Source organism: Periophthalmus magnuspinnatus, chromosome 12 (assembly GCF_009829125.3).
Source record: "Periophthalmus magnuspinnatus isolate fPerMag1 chromosome 12, fPerMag1.2.pri, whole genome shotgun sequence".
NCBI lineage: Eukaryota > Metazoa > Chordata > Actinopteri > Gobiiformes > Gobiidae > Periophthalmus > Periophthalmus magnuspinnatus.
The window spans coordinates 14,859,359-14,883,526 of NC_047137.1; the positions used below are offsets into that span (position 1 = coordinate 14,859,359).

Sequence of the window (24,168 nt, forward strand, 5' to 3'; positions counted from 1 at the left end):
GTTGGAAGCACTGAGCTGGGCGTGAAGAAAGGCCGCAGTGACTCAGACGAGAATAATCTAATTAATAGCAGTGAATTCAAAATGTGAAGCCGATCGCACATGACAAATGTGGAAGAAGGGCCCGTGGCATGTTGGCTAATGACATGTAATTAATGATCATTAGCAGGAGGCACAAGAGGGCTGGCTCTGTTCTAACACTCGCTCACAGAAGACCTTGTGAGTTCGTGCTTTAGAGGTGGGGTCAGTGTGCATTCAGAAAACACTGAAGGGAAATGAGGGATGAAGACGCAGAGAGAGAGAGCGGGGTGGGTGTACTTTTCAAAATGGTCTGTGTAATCCCTCAGTCGTCCAGGTATGATCCAAAATGCAAATCTGTCAACTGGGCAAAAAGTTGTAGGAGTGAATTTTTCTTTTACCTTTTCAAAATTATTCCATGAATCGATTATCGTGATTATTTGGGTGTGGAAGGTGTAAATGTGGGGTTTGGTCACATTCATTCGGTTTGATTTCATAGGGCTGGTCACACACTTGAGGAATTGTAAACTTTTAGAGGTCAGAGTGGAGTTTTGCCATCGCGGTAATGCTAACTTCCTGATTCTTAGTGGATAAAAACCTTCGTAGTTAGATAGAGGCAGCGCCCAGTTGCTTTTATATTATATCTGTACTGGTGCGACACATTTATGCTAAACTACTTTAAAAAATGTGTATTTAACTTGTTTTGATTTCATAAAAATGGTCACAGACTTGAGGAATGGTTATCTTTAAGACGCTTTAGACTATGTTTGTTCATAACATCAACAATTGTGAATAATAATGTCATTTCTATGTCATTTCTGATCTGTTTGAGTCAAAAAGTCTCTTCTCTCAGCCGTCTGTGTGATCCCTCAGTCGTCCAGGTGTGATTCATAGCAAAAAAATTCAATTCTGTCACTGGATAAAAGTTTAAAAGTGAAGACGTTTGGCTGCTCGTCCAAGTTTTGGTCTTCAGTTTTGGTCAGATTACTGGTTCACACTGCCTTATATCTGTCTGAAAGGAGGAGCTAACTACACCGAAGCTAACACATCTGTTTGTTTGCAGTTTCTTTTTGTTAGCTACGTCTACTGAACCAGTCATATTTTTTGCATAACCATTCAAGCCCCTAGTGGATGCTCTAAACTCCTATTAGCATACTGGCTATCCTTATTGTTTTCCTTGTTGCTTGTTTTGATTTAGGTCTGAAGATGGAGTTCATTTATCTCCCGTTATGCACAATATCACACAGAAACAGGTGTGTTAGCTTCAGTGTAGTTAGCGCCTCCCTTCAGACAGATATAAGGCAGCGTCCAGCAGTAATCTGACCAGAATTGAAGAAAGAAACGGCTTGGACGAGCAGCGAAACGTCTTCCCTTTACAACTTTTGTCCAGCTGACAGATTTGAACTGTCTTTTGCTGTCTGTCTCTCAGTTCGTGACACGTTTCGAACCCTTCGTATAAACCCGTTAACGATTATTCGCTTACGAAAACAGCTGCCAACTATTTAAAAACTGTGATTAATCGATGATGATGGAAAACACTGACGTAGAGCAGCAGCATAGTACAGTAAGGACGCTCGCGAAGCCATTTTCAAAGCGCCAACACAACGCGGCACAGACAGGGGAGAGCCATACATGTGCCCGGCAATGAATCAAGCATGAAGGAGAGGAGCGCCCATTTACGGCATCGGCTCTGCTTTTTTGTTGTTCTGTTTTTTCCGCTGACACAGTGAACGTGGAGGTGCGGGCGGGTTTTATAGGTCACATGCCACTTCACAATGATCTATGGATGCAGACTTGTACTGTTGAGCATGCATTATGGAGCTTAGCCAGGCGGAACCATTTGGGGGAGAAAGAGTCCATCCCTCTCTTCTCTTTAAGGCCTCCATGTCACTTTCAATGTCCTTCTATTTTTCTAACGTAGAACTGTGGGCTGGGGTGTGCTTGTGTTGTGTTGTGTTCTTAAATCACAAGTGAAGTTACATGCATTTTATCGCATTTGTATAAATTCGAAAGTCGTTCTTATATTTTTTGGTGCAATGTTTTGGTTTAGTTTCTATTTTACCAAAGTTTTACTCTTGAAGTCGTGTTAAAATGTTGTTACGTCCTCAAAAACAGACCTGGAGTTGTGTTTTGGTTCATTCACACATGTTTGACTAACACTTTATTATTAGTCTGTCACATCATCTTTGTCATGAAGTGGTAATTTTCAAGTTAACAGCTACTTTTTACCTGTTTTTGTAGTAGGTATTTAGTAGAAATTAGTAGATATTGGCATTTCCAGGGCTGAAATCATACAAAATATTCTCGTAAAGGTGTATGGAGTTCAAAATCACAACATTATAACAGAGTGTTTTCTGTTTGAAAGAAGGACTCAGACTAAATATGCAGGTTTGTGTGTTAAACATGTGTGAATGAAACAAAACACAACTCCACAACTTCATATTTTGTTATGGCTAATTAAGGCGTAGTCATTAAAAAGTGTAAAATCTACCAATTATTATCATGTTTATAAAGATACATGGTACATTTTAGCAGTGGTGGAGCGTAACAAAGTACAAGCAGTAAAGTATTGTACGTAAGCAAATTTTTTAGGTATTTGTACATTACTTAACCAGATTTTTACTTTACTACATTTGAGAGAAGGAATCTTACTTTTCAGTCCAGTTCAAAAATGTAGTAGAGCAGAAAGTATAAAGTATTTTTCATTATTGTTTGAGACCTGCTGAAAAGGCCATGTTCATAATTTGAGCAAAACAAAAATATACAAATAAAAACAGTTGATTAAATAGTTTCTGTTGAACACAATTTAGCACAAATCTGTATCAAAATCATTATTAGATCTCAAAATCTGCGCAAAATATTTTAACTTTTTACTCTTTAAGTATATTTTTAAACGGGTACTTTAATACTTTTGCTTTACTTGAGTATTTTTCTGCTCCGGTATCTGTAGTTTTACTTAACAAAACTACTAAAGTACTTCTTCCACCACTGCGTTTTAGCGTCGAGTTTTACAACGAAGAAACGCATGGACATTTTCGTATCATCCCTTAAAACTGCACTGAAATAATTCTATCCATTTCATTGTTTAAAATAGATGCAAGTTCAATATTTACTTTAACTTATTTTTTTATCCAAGCGCACAGAAAGATGGTGAGAACGGCTTCTGTTGACATTTACGAGCTATTAAAGTCACCCGAGTCCGAACAGCCTATAAACTGCAGAGTGAATACGCTACTGTGTTTTTCTGACCGCTAAAAATAAATGGAAATATTTGAGACAAGCAATTTGCCGGAGCATCACAGGGGTGTTAAAATACATATGATCTAACAAGCGTATTCTCACACATGCACTTAAAGCGTGGACAAGTATGTGTGTCTTTACATAGGCATGATACTATAATGAGCTCGGAGACCGCTCACTGTCGCTCTAATTGGGCGAAAACGCCACGTCGGAGATACAAGGCATTTTAACGACATTAAAAAGTTTTGAGGGAGAAAAATGAAAGTGAAGAAAATCCAGCAGACGCCGACATAAAGGAGCGTGCCCTTCTGATCTTTGTTACTTATCGTCACGGCGACAGACTGACACGCAAAGCTATTAAAAATAATGGTTTGTGTCGTGCCTTTGACAAACACACTGCTTTTCATACACACTTGACAACACAGTTAATCTAATAAGTAGACTTGTACTTTCTTTAGCTGGAGGTGTCAACTTTGACACACTGCTGCTGATAAAGAAGTTAGAAAATGGCCACACAAAAAACACATTTACAGTAACTCAGCGGCGACGGTGGCTCAGTTGGTAGAGCGTTTGGCCACTGATCCGAAGGTTGGCGGTTTGAATCTGTAAACATCATTGGTAGCGCGGTCATATACAGTAGCTCAGGGGTGATAGTGGCTCAGTTGGTAGAGCGTTTGTCGACTGAGCCACAGGTTGGCAGAGCTGTATAAAAATGTGACCTAAGCAGAACCAGTATAAAGTTTGTAGATATAAATGTACTAAAAAATGTTTCCACTGCCCATAATCCATGTGAATTTACTATCTATATCTTTGCAAATAACTCTATTGGAAAAGCTTTAGTTGTGACTTTACGCCACATGTGTCAAACTCAAGGCCCCTGGGCCAAATGTGGCCCTCCACATCATTTTACGTGGCCCTCGACAGGGTAAATTAAAAGGTGATGGTCTTAGAATGTCATTTTATCAGGAGATACACAGTTACACAGCCATATTTTTACATCTAGGCAAATGCATATGTGATATTTGTAACTTGAATAAGTAATAAATACAGAAACAGTTAATTAACAAGTTAAAAAAGTACTTAGATTTATTTTACATCTGGCCTGCTTTACACACTCATGAATACAGCCATCATGTTTTGTTTTAGCCCGTGTCAAGTTGCTGTCTTGCCATAGTTTTAAGTAAAGCAAATAAATGCATTTCCTTATATCTAAATAGTACTTTTCAAAATAAAACTGCAATATCCTTTGTTTAAGCACACACAAAACACACTTTTTTTTATTACTTGAACATCAACCAAGACATTTACAGACACATTTTGGCAAATTTTGATAATATTGTCTGAACATCGACATCAGGATAAGCCAAAAACAGATTCATTTTTGTCAGATTTGCTGGTATAAACCTATATCTAAACTGTATCCCCGTTAAACGCTGCACTGAAGTTGTTGTCATTTAACAAACCCGTCTATAGTACAGTACATGACATCTTGTGAGTACGTGTGTGGAGTCCTCCATCTCCTGCTGCGTTCTCCCTCACTTCTTAACGCTCTAATTTATGCGGTGTTGGTGATACTGTGGCGCGTGCTGAAAGCCATCCTCCCTCCTCCCTCCTCCTCCCTCCTCCTCCTCTTCCTCTTCCTCGTCCCTGCCCTGACAGCTCCGGCCTGGGCTATGATTTATCAGGCACACGGCCGCAGACAAAAGCACCATCCTCACTTTAGATTTACTCCCAGATAAATATCAGGGGTCGCGGAGCAAGCTGAGGAGCGGGTCGGCTTGCTCTGGGCAGGTTTATAGCGATAACACTGGAGATGATCTGATGTGTGTATGAATCTAAGGAGGTTTAATATTGTTCAAAACTGTTTGCGTTTGGTGAAATGGTAAATGAAGGTTAAACGAATACGTAACGCATCAGTTTATTCAATTACAAGTGATTTTACGGCACAAAAGTAGCTTGAATTGAGACTTGGTTAAGATCAACTCGCAGAGAAACATTAAGGGTCGTGGAGCAAACCCAGTGAGTGAAAGTTAAAGGTGTACTGTGTAACATTTCTGGAGGGGGGTATAGCATCTGTTTGTCTCCATGGAGATGTTGCCGCTTTGCCTAAACGTCACGAGTTTAAGATCAACTCCCGGATAAACATTAGGGGTTGTAGAGCAAAACCTGGTGAATGAAAGTTAAAGGTGTACTGTGTAACTTCTTGTCTCCATGGAGATGTTGTCGCTTTGCCATAAATGTTCCACTATGTGTCATTAAACAAATATATAATGAATTTACTCAATTACACATGTTTTTATTGCACAGAAATATAAACAAATAGCCTCACTGCGATTAAGATAAACTCCAAAATAAATATTAGGGTCCGTGGAGCAAACCCAGTGAATGAAAATTAAAGGTTTACTATGTAACTTCTTGTCTCCATGGAGATGTTATAGCTTTGCCTTAAATGTTCCACCATATTTAGAATGAATCAACTCACACGTGTTTTTTATAGCACAAAAATACCTTAAAACATACACATTCTTTCTCTGAGCGGGCTTGCCTCTTTTGACAGATCTTACCTTTAACTTTGCCAGCTGGCGTCGTCTGGAGATGTTTAACGCCATACTGTGGAATATTCCAGGCAAGGCAATAGCATCACCATGGATACAAGCAGGTAATAGACCATCCATCAAAAGTAAGTGGACCTTTAAACTAATTAATATAGCATTTTATAGGCTAGCGCACAATTTAACACAGTTTATCTTGTGGCTTTTTTGCTTTTTGTGCTTCTTGCCAATATTGCAATAACAAATATATATGTAATAATTGTATATATAGCGACAATAGACCTGTCACGATAACAAAATTTGAAGTTTGATATATTGCCTAAGTGAATATAGATGATAAACGATAATATTGACTACTGATTAAAAATATGAACTAATTTATGCCACTGATGCAAGAACCCAAGAGCTGATTTAAAGCGCAAAAAATAGTCTACAATATTGTTAAAAATCATGAGCTGCAATAAAAAAAACAGCAGAATGAAACACTTTGGTACTTAGTTTGTATCTGTAATGAGTCTTAGAAGTTATTAATTCAACCTTTTACGGCTTAAATCTTATCATATAGCCAAAAAATTACAAAATATTTAGCAGTAGTGCAAAGAAAATGTGCAAATGATAAATACTGACACAAAAAATATTGTTCCAGGTTTCTTATACTGAACGATAAGATGATATAGTAATTATCGAGACCAGGTGACAACAGTCTTCTAATCCATTTTAATTGGAGCACATTTGAACAACAAAACGCTGTAACACGGTTGGTCTTAAGCTGTAATGAAGTCTTTACATTCAGGCTCTAATTCAGTCCTGTTTCTTCTGTGTGGAATAGTGCGAAATCAAATGAACCGAATCAGTGAATTTGTAATGTTGTTACAGAGAATAGAATTATGGTAATTTGGCTGCGCATTGAGCTGCTTTGTTTTAAGGGGGGCAGATTAAAGGAGGCAGTGGATGGTGGTTAACATCTCATGGTAATGGGACAGGGCACGAACCCACGCGAAGATCACTGTATTCACCAAGACGCCCTGCAGAGCTCCAGGGATCGTTACGGTACATTGTGTTAACACTGGACAACTGAGGCGTATGGGGGCAGTGCACGGACTGTGTATAGAAGTAAGACTAAGTGAGTGTGACGTCACCCGTAGCGTTCAGTCAAATGAAGCTCACCGAGGCTAGCAGTTATAGCGGCAAATTTGGAGCAGAGTTCTACATTTGGAATTTAAACCACGAGTATCATAGCAACCAAAGAGCCAATCCGGAGCGAGGCTGTTCAAGGTAACGCCCCTTCCTGCCCGTATCGCTGGTTTAGTAGGGAGCGGGCGCTTAGCAACACTGTCAGTCAAACCTGTTGCTAACGCTAGCAGGAGTTAGCTCGAGGAAAGAAGGCGCCTGATTTGTCTATTTAATCTTGGATCAACGGACAAAATAGCTAAATTAATGCAAACGTTTTAAGGCCAAAATGATGACATCACTGCAGAAATTACAGAGAGTGGGGAGACAATTTCTCAACGCAAAAATAATTGGAGCCAGAGTCGATGGAACCAGAAGCGGCGGCGGCTAGCTATGTCCATTTATATATACAGTCTATGGGGCAGTGGCGGGAAGTAAAGTATGTGTTAATGATGGGTGATACAAGTACTTTTTGCAATTTATAACCAAGTAGTATCATGGCAAGTGTTGCAATATCGATGATACCAGTGAGTTTTGTATTAAAATGCATTGAAAGTAAAAACAATATTTGACCTTGGAGAAATAAATATATGTGCAGATAAACTAAAATTTAAGCAACGTATTTAATTAAAAACAGCATTTTTTTAAGCTTTAAGTACACATATTTTTGCATGAGAATCAATACTGTTCGATTCCTCTGACAGTATCAATAGATCCACCCATCATAAGTACTTGTGTGATCTGAATACCAAGCTGTTTTGTATATTTAGCATACTTTTACAAAATACTAAAGCTGAACGACTGTAATAACGTTTGTGTTTAAAATCCAAATTCAGTTCACAGTTTGAACACATCGCTTGAGAGAGCACTGAAATATGAACTGCAAACCCTTACAAGAATAATCCGCTTTTCAAAATATGTTTGAAGAGTCTAAGTCTAAGTCTCATACATAATACAACCCCATGGAGACACATATTTCGTTGTTTGGAGAGAACATTATACTGCTAAGGGTCTATGTAAAGTGTTGACTGCAATTTGTTTTGTAAATGGTCACATTTTTATACAGCGCTTTTACGCTCTCCCGGCAATCTAAGCGCTTTACACATTCATACAGCAGTGTGCGCAGATACTGGTGTCTTGCCCAAGGACACAACAACAGTATTTATTTGTGGGAGCGGGATTCGAACCGTCAACCATTGGATCAGTAGACGAACAAGCTGGAAAACGTACTGCCTTCATTTTGGATTCTTTTAAGTTTGTTTTACCCATGATCAAATATAATAACTAAACTAAGAATGAACATAGGAAGAAAAATTGTTTATTAAGAATGAAAGATTTATAACTACTTAATAACTCTAAGCCTAACCCTTAATTGAGTAGAAACTAAGCCTGAGTCATTCTTAATAAACACTTTGTTCCTTATGAATCAAGTCTTTCTTCATGCTTTCTTAAGGTCTATTAAGGTGTAGAAAAGTCTACTTGAATTGGGAACAACTGCAGCTTAATCTACTAAATAATTTGTATTCTTAAAATGCAATAGACCCATAAGAGTAATCATTTCAAATAATAATAATAAAAAGTAAAAAAAATATAATCAATAATGCCCAAAGTACTCACTGCGCTGCTGCAGGGGATGTCCTTGACCTTGAGCCAGGCCAGGTCCAGCGTTCCCTCTCCTTTGTAGCACGACTGCAGCCGCTCCTTGATTTTCTCATTGATTTTCCTGAGCGAGAACACACACAGAGCCGAGTCCTGCGTAGCTTGGCGTTGTCTCCTCTTCTGCCCTTTGGAGAAAACGGCGAAAAGAACATCGTCATCCGGTGCCACGTCCAGAGAGCGGGCCAGGATCGAACCGGCTTTGGAAAGATAGGCTGCTTCTAGCAAACGATACTCCACATTCCCGCTAACGCAACCGATCGGCACCTCTACGTAGGAGTTAAAGGCAGTGTCAGCCTTGCACAAACGAACAATTTTGGATGTATAGACCTGCTCCCGTCCCGCTGCAGAAGACCCGGTAGCTGGACCGCCACCCATCTCTGGCTGCAGGGTCAAAAAGTACACAAAGTTCCCGCTAGCAAAACCGTAAATGTAGTAAATATCAAAGTCAGGAATCACGGTGAATGTGTCCGAAGGAATTTTGATCATAGAAGCCACAAACTCGTCGTGGAAAACGTACGCGAACATGCCATCCTCTTCGGAATTCCTGGCTAACTTTCGGCTCGAGATTGTAGGGAAGTACTCAGGCTTTCCGTCTACCGCTGTGGCTACAAACAGCATATCTGGAGAGGCGTTCCCGTACGACACGATAACGCCGAAAACTGACCCGCTTTCATTGACCCCTGAGAGGTAGTGTTCCTTCTTGTGAAATGGCTCTCCCAGTTTGAAAAGGTCGTCCAAGCGTAGCAGTTTGCATATACCCTGGTACAAGCTGCCGCAAGCTAGCAACCTGTTCTCCCTGTAGTCCATAAGGAGCATTTTATTCACATTGTTGGTTAGCGTCAATGGTTCGCTGCAGGGTTGGACAATGCGAGGCGGGTAGCACTTCCTGTTGTCTTCGTCTGGTCCGGTTTCGTGGTATACTTGGACTTCTAAGCTGGGGGATAGTTTGTAGATGCGATTCACAGCACCTAAATAAACATTACCGTTGCGATAGTCCACGGCAAGATGGTTGAAAGTCCATTCTGGGTTTTCTGCGTGAAAAGAGGCGTACTGGTCCTGCTGGAGAGAGGCTGTGATCACCTGGGACCCGGAGCTGAGAGCCTGGGGGCCGTGGACCATAGTGAGGCATGGTACAGGGAGAACCAGGCAAGAAAGGAAGCAGCAGGTGAAGAAGCAGGTCCGTGTCCGGGAGAGGGGCATGGTGACTGGGGTAGAAGCTCGAGCTCAGGGTGGAACAGTGGACAGTCCAGTGCTGTCAGCCAATCACGATCAAGCCTCTTTCAACAAGAAGGGCATCGTGTACCTGCAACAGAGAGAAACGAGATTAATACGGGAGTACGGAAGTAGTAGTTGTAGTAAAACATCAAAATTGTATTAAAGGGATCGTTAAAGAGTGTGGCAAAATAGTTGGCCCACAGCTGAACGACCTAATGGACACTTTTAAATCCAGGTCGGTCAAAAACACTAAAGAAATCTTGGCAGACTCTACACTTCTCCTGCATGAGGTGTTGAAAGAAATACTCAGGGCCCACGTGTAGGACAAATAGACAAAAAAAACGCTTTGTTCGTGCTGTTATTGTTTTTTTTAATAAAATATAAAGGGAATGACATTGTGCTGCACCATGTTGTCCCAATGAACTTATTTAACGTTTCTTTTTACCATGTTTTTATTCTTATGTCCTTGTAGTAGTAGTGGTAGTAGTAGTAGTAGTAATGGTGACAGCAATGGTAATAGATGTAGTGGTAGTAGTAGTAGTAGTAGTAGTAGTAGTAATGGTAGTAGTAAAGTAGTAGTAAATTCCAACGCTGCGAAAATTCAAATATGAAACACTGACCCAATTAAAATATATCACCTTTTTCCATTTATATGTTTTATGTTAATTGTACGTGTTTTCATGGCATTTTTAATAAATAAAAGTATTGATCAAATAACCACAAAAGTTCCAAGTTAAAAGAAAAAAAATCTAAATCATTTGTTTGGCTCCTTATAAAATATTTACATAGAAAAGATGTAAATAAAAAGGGTTCAATATTTGATCTTGTGGTACAAAATCGACTGAAATCAAGAAAACACTTAGAATTTAAAGGTGCGCAATGTAACTTTTCTGGAGAACAGGTCCACAGCCGATTCTTAGTTAGTAAAAGCACAGGGTTTGGAGAAGGGTTTGAAGTGGGGGACAGTGGAGGAAGAAATTTTAGTATTGTTCAGGTTTAAATGGAACTATTAAAAGCCTGTCAAACTCAGGAAATCAGTTTTGAAAGCTTTTAAAATGTGCTTTTAATTAGACAAGTTAAAATTTTAAAGAAAATCATGATCATTTTTGTTACATCCCGTAGCCGTAGTGTCTTTATTAACCGTATACATCATGTTCGGACGAATTTCCAAAAGAGTAATTTACGTAAACGTCCTTCAAGCTTCAAGACTGAATATTTAACTTAATGCTAGTTTAATAACTGACCCATTAAAATTGAGAAAATAATGGTGTTGTCTTAGCAGCAGGTGAGAGAGAGCGGAGGTCTCTGAGGACGTGATCAGCCTGGTGCAACAGCGTCTCCGGCCCCTGTCCACCCCTCCCAGTCTTTACGCTCAAGCCGCCATGCACCTAATTGATTCTCCCTTTGGAAAAGCAATTTGCATGCTTTGCCGATTCCTCTCTTTGCTCCCAACAGGGCGGCTCACCTGCTGACACTGCGCACACTGACAAAAAGACCTTCTCCGCTCTTAAAGACACACACGCACACTGTACACACACACACAAGTTGGGTTCGCATGCTTCTTGGGGACACTTTCATTTCCTCAAATACAGCCACAGTTCCTACTTTTCTGAAGTTAGCCTAAACCGTAACCAGTCGGCCTGTCACGATAATGACTATATTGACTCATCGTTCAATATATTAAAGCTGGTACAATATATTTTAGACCGTGTGCACAATTTCTTTGGAAAAATGGGGAGATTTGGGGTATTTTAGTAGTAATATGATAAGATACCTGCAGAGGATTGAAAAAGTAATTTCTGTGGCTAATAATTGCTTCATTCTGCTATTTATTTGTTGCAGCTCAGTCCACGTAATGATACTGTGTTTAAAAATAGTTTACTGGGACTATTTTGCATTATTGTTATTGTGTCAAAAGCATTAAGTAGTTTCAATATTATGATTTATCGCCATACATCTCTTTAACAATATATATCGTGCTTCAAAATGTGTTATCATGACAGGCCTACTAACCAGAACCTATTTAACCCAAATCTGAACTTTAAATCATGTTGTTGATCTAATACTAAAGGATTTACATTGTGGGAACTAGAGCTTGAATCGAAATTGCAATTTGAATAAAAGCAATAAGCCAATCAACAAATGCTTAACCTTTACCCACAAGCAACATAATCTCCTGTCTTCTTCTGCGTAAAAAAAACAACTAACCGTGTAGTTTATTTCTGTAAAAACACGCTCTGAAATGCGACTCGTTTATTAGTTTGTTGATTTGAGTCCCCACAACGTGATAAACACCCGTCTACGCAAGCGCACGAGGCTTAAAGGTGGAAGAGGAATAATTAGGACAGAAATGCATGTGGCTGCAGAAATAGGTCTCCCCGAGGTTCATGGGTCATTTACACAAACTCACCTTCAAAATTACGGCGGCTATCGAAAAAACACACACGCGACTCGATGATCAAACGGAAAATACCACGTTTCTTGTAAAGCATCGCGGTCCCTCGTGTGGGTGGATGCTCATTATACCTCTCCAGTGCTCGACGTGGCGAGACACGAGGCAGAGCACACCTGGGTAGTAACCGGCTAGCTACATGCTACACTCAAATCTATAAAGCTATACTCAAAACAACACCAGGTCATCACGTCAGCTCCTCAGATTCGTTGTTCCTATAAAACCTACACTATTTTCAGCCATAGCGCGTTTCATTCACTGCCATAAACTCACTTTTCTGATGCATGTTTCTAGTTTTAAGGGTCCAAAACGTGAAAGAACTGCGAAAATGATGTGTTTATTTAAAAGCCCCATATTACGCTATTATTTTCTGATCTATGGTATAATGTTGTTTCCTCATTAAAAACCGACCTGGAGTTGTGTTTTGTTTCATTCACATGTTTAACACACAAACAAACTACATTTAAGATGTTTAGACACTCTGTTCCACCTTGTGATGTCATGTGGTAATACAGGAAGTGCTCCACGGTGTTTTTAAACAGTGGAGCATTTCCTGTATTACCACACAGATGACAGCGTTCATTTGTAGGAGCCGGAATCGCACCGACAACCCATGGGTTAGAGGATCTGACCGCTCAGCCGATCATGTTTATGTCGAGAGTGGGATTCGAACCCGCAACCTTTGGATCAGTGGACAAACGCCACGCTGAACAAACCATTTTTAGTTGTGAGGCACATGTCAAAACATTTTGGTAAACAGCTTAACCCCATACAGTGTCTAAATGTATGTCACAATCATAAATGCTCTGCTAATCAAATGGGATTAGCAGATTAAAAGTGAGTAAGAAGTGGGGTAATTACGCATAATCCCCTACTTCCAAAAAGAAGAAAAGATTGCCTAGACTTCTCCATCTGTAATCTGTCAGATGAATGACGGTTACAAGAATACGCAATTAGTGCCACAGCATGGAGAGCGGACGGACATGTTGGCTAAACAAACAACTACTAATAACTTCTTCAAGAAAAAACATAGTTAAGTTTAAAAAAAAATGAAGAAATATAAGAGTTAGTGTGGGATTGGAAGGTTCAATCTCAGCTTTATTAGGTACAGTACAAAATGAATATGTTTTGCATGTAAATAGACAAAATATTGCAAATTAATTCATTGAATATTTACTCTGTTATTAGCAGATTGTAACAGAGCATGAAGAAAGAAGTAGATGGCACCACAATGAGACTCAAAGTTTAAATATAAAATCATAACGTTTAAAGGCTCTGTTCTCAGGAGCTGAAAATGAACTGTGAAAGACGGTTCAAAGTGGTTCAAAATCATTCCTCAACTTCCAGTGAGTAAATCTACTTTCATAGTTTGGTAATAAAGCGCATTAAAGGTCCTATATTACACAAAATGGATTCATGTGAGGTTTAAATCATGTTGGGATGTTGTTACCTCCTCAAAAACAGACCTGGAGTTGTGTTTTGCTTCATTCGCACATGTTTGAGTAACACTTTATTATTAGTCTGTACATCTCCAAAGCTCACAATGCTCCGTTCCACCTCGTGATGTCATGAAGCAGTAGTTTTCAAGTTAGCAGCTACATTTTACCTTTAGTTCAGTAGAAATGGGCAAATCCAGAGCTGAAATGATCTAAATGATTCTAGTGAAGGTGCATGGAGTTTAAAAACACAGTGGAGCACTTCCTGTATCACCACATGATGACATCACAAATTGGAGTGTTTTCCGTTTGAGAGAAGAACTCCGCCTAAATATGCAGGGTTTGTTTGTTAAACGTGTGTGAATGAAACAAAAGACGACTCCAAGTATGTTTTTTGTGAGGAAACAACATTATAACATGACTTGAAGCTCACATGAATCCATTTTGACCGGAAAATAGCGTAATATGGGCCCTTTAAAGAGATCAAGTTGGCTAGTAGCACAGAGTATTACAATATTTTGGCATCACAGCACCACTAACAATAACTAGGGAGCACAACAGCACACCAACCCTACTTCAGAGTTTGCTAAAGCTAGCACAGCCGTCTCATTTAGCGCAAAGAGCAGCTTTTACATTGTACTGTAGTGGGGCAAAATGATTTTCCAGGCCTTTTTCAGAACCAGCGTAATGAGCCGTCCCAAATATTACTATTAGCGGCTCAACGCGGAATTGAAATGGTCAGTGAGAGAAGCTTTATAACGAGGATGCTAACAAAGCTAACAGCAAGTCGGTGGAAAATAGAGCTGTGCGTACTAGATTAGAGCTACAGCAGTGAAGTCTCCCCCAAACGAACACAGCCCGCCTCCTGCTGGGATCTGGCACTTATCAGAAGACTGAGAGACTCTGCACTGAAGCAAAACACTGGGTTCCTCCTCCACTATACACACAATATACACAATCGCACACATGTAAGGCTATGGAAATGTATAGGAAATATACAGCAAGGCATAGCATCCCCTGCTGCATAATGCGTACGGTACCAAAGACGTAGCGAGGGTACAAACATATTCTGAAGCTATTTGCATCACCTTAAGAAGTAACTGAAAAATTGAACCAAGCCAGTGTCTAAATATAACAATTAAAATACATTTAAAGGTCCTATATGGCACAAAATTGACTCTTGTGAGCGATAAGCCTTGTTAGAATGTTGTTACCTCCTCAAAAACAGACCTGAAGTTGTGTTTTGTTTTGAGTCACATGTTTGAATAACCCTTATGATTAGTCTGTCTACATCTCCAAAGATCAAAATGCTCTGTTCCACCTTGAGATGTCATGAAGCGGTAGTTTTCAAGTTAACAGCTACGTTTCACCTTAATTTTAGCAGAAATCGGCATTTTTTTCTGTTTGAGAGAAGAACTCAGCTTAAATATGCAGGGTTTGTGTGTTAAACGTGTGAATGAAACAAAACACAACTCTAGGTCTGTTTGTGATGAGGAAACAACATTATAACAAATCAGAAAATAGCGTAATCTGAGCAATTTAAAGCATGAACATAGACTACATACAATGGGTACATCAGGACAAGGCAAACTGTCAGGATTAAGCCAAGATAAACCAAACTAAACAAGGACTACATCAGGGCTAAACAAGAGCTAAGCCAGTGCAATGCTAGTACTAAGAGAGAACTTAATTAATCAATGTTAAACCAGGCTTAAACCAGGGCTACCCAAAAAATAAACCGGGCTCAACCAGGACTAAACTAAGACCCAGACCCAGAAATGAACTCAGGTTTACACGAAGACCAACCTAAGTCTAAACCAGAGTTAGACTTGGAGTTAACATGACTCTAAATTAAAAAAAACCTAAAGAAATTGTAGGAAAAATATAATGAACATTGTAGGAGCATTCACACTAAAAACAAAACTAAACAACTAAAAAGTAAAATGAAGTCCATACACTAGGACAGGTAGCACCAGCAGCAACAACTAGCATGCTAAGAGCGCACTTTACTTTGGTGGCCAGACGTCCCTACCTTCCAGGGACAGTCCCCGTTTTGAACCCTGTGCCCCCTGTCCCATCCGATGTATTTATTCATCCAAAAGCAGCGATTTGTCCCAGTTTTATACACAAACCGTCCCAAGTGTCGGTATTTTTGACCAATTCGACACCCACCAATAGTAAAGCGGGGCATAAATCATCATTTGTTTTGCCAAAATACTGAAAAACGTGTTTGTAAATGACACAAAAATATGTGCTCAATTGTACCGACTGAAGTTTCGCAGATTAAACTAACTCAAGATATGTGAATAAGTCATGAATACATCTCTGCATCATCATATTCTTAATTACGCTGCGTTTTAACATTTTATTATTACCAAACACCCCAACCCGGATGTGTCCCAGTTTCTGATTTTCAAACCTGCTCACCGTCTACAAGACATTTGTACTGAGGCGAGATATATTTATCTTGTATACATTTAGCAGTAGAACTATAACAGTGATTTGTCTATGCAGTTTTACCCACTCAATTCAATCCACTGTTAGTTATATAGCGCATTTAAAAGCTACTTCCGCTGCTCAAAGTGCTTCACACATAATAATAAAGATGATACTCAACTATGTATACGTACTATAGTAAACACTGCGTCTCTTTCTTGGAATACAAGCCTTCACCAGAAACCATCTCCTGCTTTCGGTGATAAGGTGATCACTTTAACATGCCTATCCCTAATCTCACCCTCTACAGCGGGCAGATGGCTCAAGCGTCTCTCTCTTAGGAAGACTTGGGCAGAACGGAGGAAGAAAGAAGGACAGAGGACAGGGGGGGAGAGAAAGCGGCACTGTCCTTGGTGTTTACATCAAGACGGGGATTAACAGCATGGATTACTGTCAGCCGATACCCCGTCGAGATGGAGGTTAGGAGGTCTGAGCACACAGGGCTGTTGATATTACAGAGAAAGATTTAAAAGGGCCTGTACCAGATTTTTTTTATTTTTTTACCCGTGTGTTTGACCAAAATGCATCTTCCCCCCACTTCAGATATATGTTGTATAAGCAGCTCTCGAGGTCGAAATAAGTGCGCTGTGTACGTCTGCGTCCAGTTATAACACGGTTTACTGTCCAATAATCAAGAACTGGAGTGTTAGCATGCTAGTTGTTGTCGTTAGCATTACCGTGACGGCTAAACTGCGAGGTTAAGGGAAGTAGGGAGGTGAGTAGAGGTGCGTACGTTTTGGTATTAGAAGCTAGTACAGAAAAAAATATTATTCTTTTGACGCCAGTTTTTGTTTGTCCAGAGTTTACTGTCCAATAATCAGGCAGGACAGTGTTAGCATGCTAGTTGTTGCTGTTAGCATTACCGTGACGGCTAAACTGCGAGGTTAAGGCAAGTAGAGAGGTGAGTAGAGGTGCGTACGTTTTGATTTTAGAAGCTAGTACAGAAAAAAATATTATTCTTTTGACGCCAGTTTTTGTTTGTCCAGAGTTTACTGTCCAATAATCAGGCAGGACAGTGTTAGCATGCTAGTTGTTGCTGTTAGCATTACCGTGACGGCTAAACTGCGAGGTTAAGGGAAGTAGGGAGGTGAGTAGGGCTGTGTGCGTTTTGATATTAGAAGCTAGTACAGAAAAAATATGATTCTTTTGATGCCAGTTTTTGATTGATTGTATGCTTTTTTTTATTTAAGGTTTAGCAAAAATAAAGAAATTAAGATTCAAAATAGTAATTAGCAACATCTGGTATTGAAAAATGTAGAGTGGAGGTAGAATTGTAAAGAGATATTGTAAAAATACTGCTGTACGAAAAACAATCAAGCAGTTCCTCGCACTAGGGTCATATTAGTACGCATACTGTATAGGGTTTCTGCATTGTGAGCTGTCAGTAACTTAGCATTGCTCTTTAGTAGTACTGTATAATTAGTCTTTAATGGCATTGTATTAATAGAAACGGTGTTAGCAGGAGCGTGATGTGCTGTCGTAGTAGCGGTGCTGATATAATTACCACCAAAGCACTGCGTGACAATGTGAGAATAGTAGATTTACCTGTAAAACAAACAGTGTGACGTGAACGCAGACGCAGGCTTATGAGGTCATTTTTTTTTCAAGTGTTGATTTCACAAGGAACTATACGTAGAATTATTTTAAATTTCATACTTGCGTCCCCAGATACAAGGTGAATATGTTGAAATTACATATAGCTTTTACTACTTTACTTTTTAACAACTCAAAGGCATTTTTTTTTTCTTTATTACAAAAAAATTGGGCATGATGTCCCATTTATTTGTTATAATTTGGTGTTTTGGTTCTCCAGACAATTAACCAATCAGAAAGCAGAATGAGCATCACATGAGTCTCATTGAGTTGCCAGTTTCTATATTGAAATCCAGTTGGTTTAAACCTAAACGGACTCTCTTCGATCTGAATCCTCAGTACCTAATATACAGAGAAAAACTTGTATGTATACTCTACCTGCAGGTTTAGGCAATGGCAACCCAGGTTCAGTTGTGATTTTAAAACTCTTTTTGAACCAGTAAAAGTGCAGACTACACTACACACAGTCCCTTTAAATGACAACAGCTCAGTCTCTCCTTTAGCTCTGCTTTATTCAATTGTACCCAAGTTTCCTTCTGAGACCCCTAATCCTTCTTAGTAGCATGAATGTTCACACAAGCCAAGAACAGACTGAGGCCTGACTGTCCACATAAATAATCTGCATTGAGTCCTTGGTTCAGTGTCATGAGTGCTGCTGTAGACAGGAGCGTGACAGAGCCCACAGGGACACAGCTCCAGTCCTTGGTTATACTGAAGGTCACTCTGCCTAAATGTGCTCTGACTGCGGTCGTCTGTGTGCGGATGCTGATGCAAGCTGCGATTGGTGGAGTGTCTTACCATCAGCAAACATCAAGAGGCTCTAATAACATTAGGAGGACTGTTGAAGGGCCACTGGGCTCCCGTCAGCGGTGTGTGTGATTGGGTTAGACTGTGGACGGCTTCCTGACAGGAAAGTACCTCAGATAACACGAGACAGCGCGATAAAAACAGGAGAAATATGAACTTCGTTTCTATTTTTGGGCTGAACAGCAGAAACAAAGAGTGTTATCAGCCCTCTATTACAGCCGTGTTTTGCTCATTCAGAAGCCACTGAGGGATATTGTCTAATTACTATAAAAGCAGAAAGAATGGTTCTTAAGTGGTGTTGCCAGGCTCAGTCTGACAGCTGCTTTACAGAACTAATTCAAAGCTCTGAGTTCTCACCCTCTCCATGTTTTCACATCCCTTTTTTAACACCAAAATGCACATCTGCTGTATAACACATTCAGCATGCTTATATTAATAACATATATTCAAAATATTGTACACTCTGCCTGTCCTATCATTACCACATTCAATACAACCATTTGAGGACTTGCTTTTTTGTCATATAAGAATATCATGATTTAGATGACTTAAATGTTGCTCTAATATAATCTAATTGCTTCGTAGAGCTGTAGTCAACTAAGACATGTTCTGGTGATCCATTGGTCGATTAAAAAAAGGGGGAGTGGCAAACAAAACCATTATGAATCGTTATGTATCTGACACAAACTGCACTCACAGGACTACGGCTGCAGGGGGAATTCATGCAAAAACAACTATTTATGCAGTAAACAATGCACTTATATAATGACTAAAGATTAAAGATTAAAGTTGTGTTTAATTCTGCCTTTTTAAAACCAAATATTCAACTCACTCGCTCAATCATTCACGTCTCCTTTCTGCTGTCGTCCCACATAAAACAACTAAGGACTAGAATTTCCACCTATCCTAAATGTTAATCTCATATAATCAAACAGGTTTCATATTTTATATCCAAACTAGAGCTGATAAAAGTCTCCAGCTCATATTTTTTTACTGCCAATTGTAAAAAAAAGCGGACCTGTTTTTGTCCAGAAACTGCAGTCTAAGCGTTTTACTCCTCAGAGGCACACCCACAGCCTAAGGAAACAGAGCAGGTTTGAAAATCTATTGGGACGATCTGATCCAGGTTCAAACAAGCCCAGATCCCTGCAGTGAGTCCCTCAGAACAGATACAACAAACCCATCCATAAGATTTGAAGATATTTTTACATTTGAGTGACACTAATCTCCTCCGCCATTAACTCCACAATAGCGTCCTTTGTAACTTTTTCAGTTTCAACTTGTCTCACTGGCCCCGTTTTGAAAAAGTCAGGTAATTTTCAACTAATGCCCCCAAAGCCTATTGTGTGCGTTATGTAAATTCTCTATAGATTTCACAGAGATGGGGAACAGGTTGACAAGCTGCCAGTTGTCTTGAGTTCACACAAGAAGTTATACTGCGCGTCAAGTCGTTCCAACTGTGCCAAGTTAAAGTGGCTTGTTTATATTTATTAATACAGTTGTGGCTATGGAAATCTATGTACACTGCTGTCTGCTGCTTATCGACGTTATGGATGGATATTTCCCGTAGTGCTTGTTTTATGATGCGAGTTCTCAAGCCTGATTTGTATAACGCTGTCAGAGCTGCTCATCAGCAAAAGAGCAGACCTGATCTCAAAGAAAATTACATTATAATATAACACGAACGCCTATAGATTGTTACAGCAGGAAGTACGAATGCGCTTTATTAAAGGGTCCATAATATGACATTTTCTGATCTGTGTTATAATGTTGTTTCCTCATCACAAACATAACTCGAGTTGTGTTTTGTTTCATTCACACATGTTTAACACGTGATTTCTTCTCTCAAACGGAAAACACTCCAATTTGTGATGTCATGTGGTGATACAGGAAGTGCTCCACTGTGTTTTTAAACCACATACACCTTCAGTAGAGTCATTTGGATGATTTCAGAGCTGGAATTTCTGGAATCTCTACTGAATTTAAGGTCAAAGGTAGCTGTTAATTTTCAAATTTTGCTACTTTTTCCATTTTCAAGCGTTTTGAGGTTTGGAGATGTAGACAAACAATATAAAAATTGTTACGCAGACCTGTGTGAATGAAACAAAACACAACTGTAGGTATGTTTTTGATGATGTAACAGCATTATAACATGGCTAAAAGCTCAAAAGAGTCAATTTTGTCGGCGCCCACAGCAACGTCCGGAATAAGGTGAATACATGGGCTTCAGCTTCCTGTAATCCCCAACCTTTTTTCCCCTATTCAAACCAGAATATTTTGTTTTAACTTGATAATCGCTGGCATTTTTATTTAGTATTTCCATTGCTGTCTGAAACTCAGCGATAGTGTGCAATAATGTGTACGCAGGGTTTCAACTGCTGATCTAAGCTCATTACAAAGGACAAGAATTACAGTGTTGGACAAAAACAGCGCTATATTAATCTGCCTGGAGTTATCCCACAGTGCCACACACACCAGTGCAAACCAGCGCACATCTGTGGGTCTAATCACAGCACTGGTTGATTGGTTTGCTAGAAGTGGATGGATTAAATCTTATAATCCACACACAAGACTCTTAAAGATCCCAGCCCGACAGTTTACAGTGCACAGCTGCAATGAGGTCAGAGGGTTTGTCTGTGTTTGGGTGATTCGCAACTATTTTGTCCCCAAATATAGGCCTGTCACGATAACAAAATTTGATGTTTGATGTATCTCTGAAGTAAACGATAATATTGAAACTGGTTTATGCCACTGACGCAACAACCCGAGAGCAGATTTAAACCACAAAAACTATTCAAAATCTACAATATTGTTAAAAATCATGAGCTGCGATAAATAAACAGATGAATTAAACACTTTTGTACTTAGTTTGCATCAGTAATGAGTCGTAGAAGTTAATTAATTCAACCTTTTACAGCTTAAATCTTATCATATAGCCAGAAATAACCAATAATTTTGCAGTAGTACAAAGAAAAAGTACACAACACTGTTCAATCATGACAGGCCTACCTAAATGGTATTCAGTGTGAGAATCAGGTCACATACAAGCCGAGCAAAATCTCATGGGCGTTGTATTCTTTTGACTTCCCCTAATCCAACCACAAGAGGCAACATGTCAGTAGGAGACATTATAAAGAGCGGTCCCACGTCTGGATGACAAGTTGGAGTGGTATCTAGTAGGCCTGTCATGGTAATTACTATATCGACTTATCGTTCAATACAGGACAGACGGAACAATAAGGTTTGAGGGTCAATATTAATCATTTGTACTTTTTTCTTTGCACTAGTGGAAACATTTTTGATTATTTTTTCTGCATTATCTTGAGATTTCAGACTCATTATAGACACAAACTAACTAAAAAAGTGTTTCATTCTGTTATTTATTTACTGCAGCTCATGTTTTTTAACAATAATGTACATTTAGAACACTTTTTGTGAACAAATCTTTATGGTTTGGCTTCAGTATTATCGTTTATCGTCTATGTTTACTACTGCAATATATCACACTTCAAGATTTGTTATCATGACAGGTCAAGTATCTAGTTTGGGAATGTTCTAATCCATATTTGTCCCTGCAAGAATAACCCTGAAGACTGTGCATTTCTTTGTGGATAACCCTATGACATAGTGTTGTCACGATACTAAAATGACAAAACTTACTGTTGATACTAAAGAAAAAAACTTGAAACCGACTAAAATATCATGATATTACATATATTTCACTATTTAGAAAAAAGAAACACTATTCAGAAAAAGTGTCCTACATATAAAACATCAATTCAATTCATCTTAATTTAAACATTTATGCTTTAAAAAGACAATCATACCAGTGTCTCCACATATCGGACTTATAGCATATTGAACTCAGTCTTATATTTGCGAGTATCGATCTTGTTCAAATGAGTATCAAGTGTAGATACCCAGACTAATCAACACCAAAACTAGTATCAATTTGTGACAACCTTACCATGACCTACAATCAGACCCTCCAATCAGAGCCCGAACTGGAAACGGATGGTCAATACTTCCGCGTGTCCTGACTGATTTAGTCTCCTGGTCTCGTGTTGAACTGATGGTAAATAATGACGCTTAGATTTCCAGTCTCCAGCCTATGAAATATGCCAAGTCAAAGAATAAATTAAAGCCATGACCCCAAAAACTAATTGTGAACGAGCGATTCTTCTTCTTGCATGAATATTAAGACCAAGAACCACAGTGAACAAAATATGAACGCGACACTCGAGCCGCTATATCCAAAACTCATAAAACCCACCCATGTGTTTTATATTTTTCATCCGAGGCTCAATTAAAGAGACAAATATGACCTGATTTCCATGTCTCCTCACTCTGTCTCCACATACTGTATAACTCAATATAAATGACCCCGGTGCGGTCCGTGCGGGATAGATTGGGAATGTGGGCCATGGTAGTGAAGATAGAGCTGTTCACCTGCAAAGACTGGTGGCTGTGCAGTAATGGGCAGAAGAGGCTGACAAACGAGCACTTTGACAGGCCATGTCGTGGAAATATTCTAATTTTAACCACAGTCGAAAACTCCTACAGTATCGGCTACGGAATACAGGGGACATGGAAGCACGGAATGGCGGGACAAATTGGTACGCGCTCTCGCCTCACAGCAGGAAGGCAGCAGGTTCAATTCCCAGACTGGGTGGAATTTGCATGTTCTACTCAAGCTAGAATGAGTTTGAAGTTGTGATTAGTTAATATATGTTGACATTTTTGGTTTCTGTTCATAGTTTGCATGATAAAAAGGAATAGCATTTGGGAGAAGATGTTTGTATAGGTCTCAAAATTTAATGTGTCACCAGTATTTGTTGATATTTAGTTGTTTACAGAGGACCTGCTCAGATTTTGATTCTGATTTGATTCTGATTTGAATATATTGTGCACTAAACTGTTAAGAAGTCGTATTGTGCTTGTGTCTGCCCTATAATTATAATCTCTGACACTCGTGGATAATTATGTTGTCATTTGCACATTTTAAATCACACTATTAATCTAAAATGACTTGATAATAAAAAAAAACAAGTCCACTGTCTTCAGCGTTAAAAAACTGTGGTGCCGTCGGTCCCTCCTTGTTTAGGTTACTACTACTATGTTACGTCTACTGAGTCCTACGTGTATCATCGATTAAGAAAATAAAATTGAAGAACAAAGTAAGCAAAAAAAGGGTAAGTAAAACGGGGATTGATCGGCAATATCTTGAAAATAAGCGATTAAAGATTGCTCAAACATGCACGAATCACTCCAAAAAGCAACTTCAAAGGGTCAATACGAAGAAAGCAACTATAACATGCTTAAAATCTCTAAAACTTTGAACAAAACCAGAACTACAAGAACTACCAAAGCACGTTTTTATTAAAGCTAAACTGGATTCAAACCAGAAAACGTGTACATACAAACTAAGTGGATTTCTTTCTACTGCCCTGGGTAACTTCCTCCATCAACAAAACAGCACAGATAAACCCGAAGTTAACCCCCTGGCTAGGTACTCCCGACAAAGTGCCAAGCT

The 24,168-nt window shown here is 39.2% G+C and overlaps 1 protein-coding gene across 2 annotated transcripts in view; it reads right to left on the minus strand.

Moving 5' to 3' along the window:
* plxna4 (plexin A4) overlaps window positions 1–24,168 on the minus strand; it is a 384,761-nt gene that overhangs the window by 347,974 nt on the left and 12,619 nt on the right. For both annotated transcript variants that reach the window (XM_033975929.2, XM_033975930.2), the window contains exon 2: window positions 8,595–9,939. In XM_033975929.2, coding sequence (XP_033831820.1) covers window positions 8,595–9,836 — 1,242 coding nt within the window. In that variant the 5' untranslated portion in view covers window positions 9,837–9,939. The remainder of the gene's footprint in view (window positions 1–8,594; window positions 9,940–24,168) is intronic.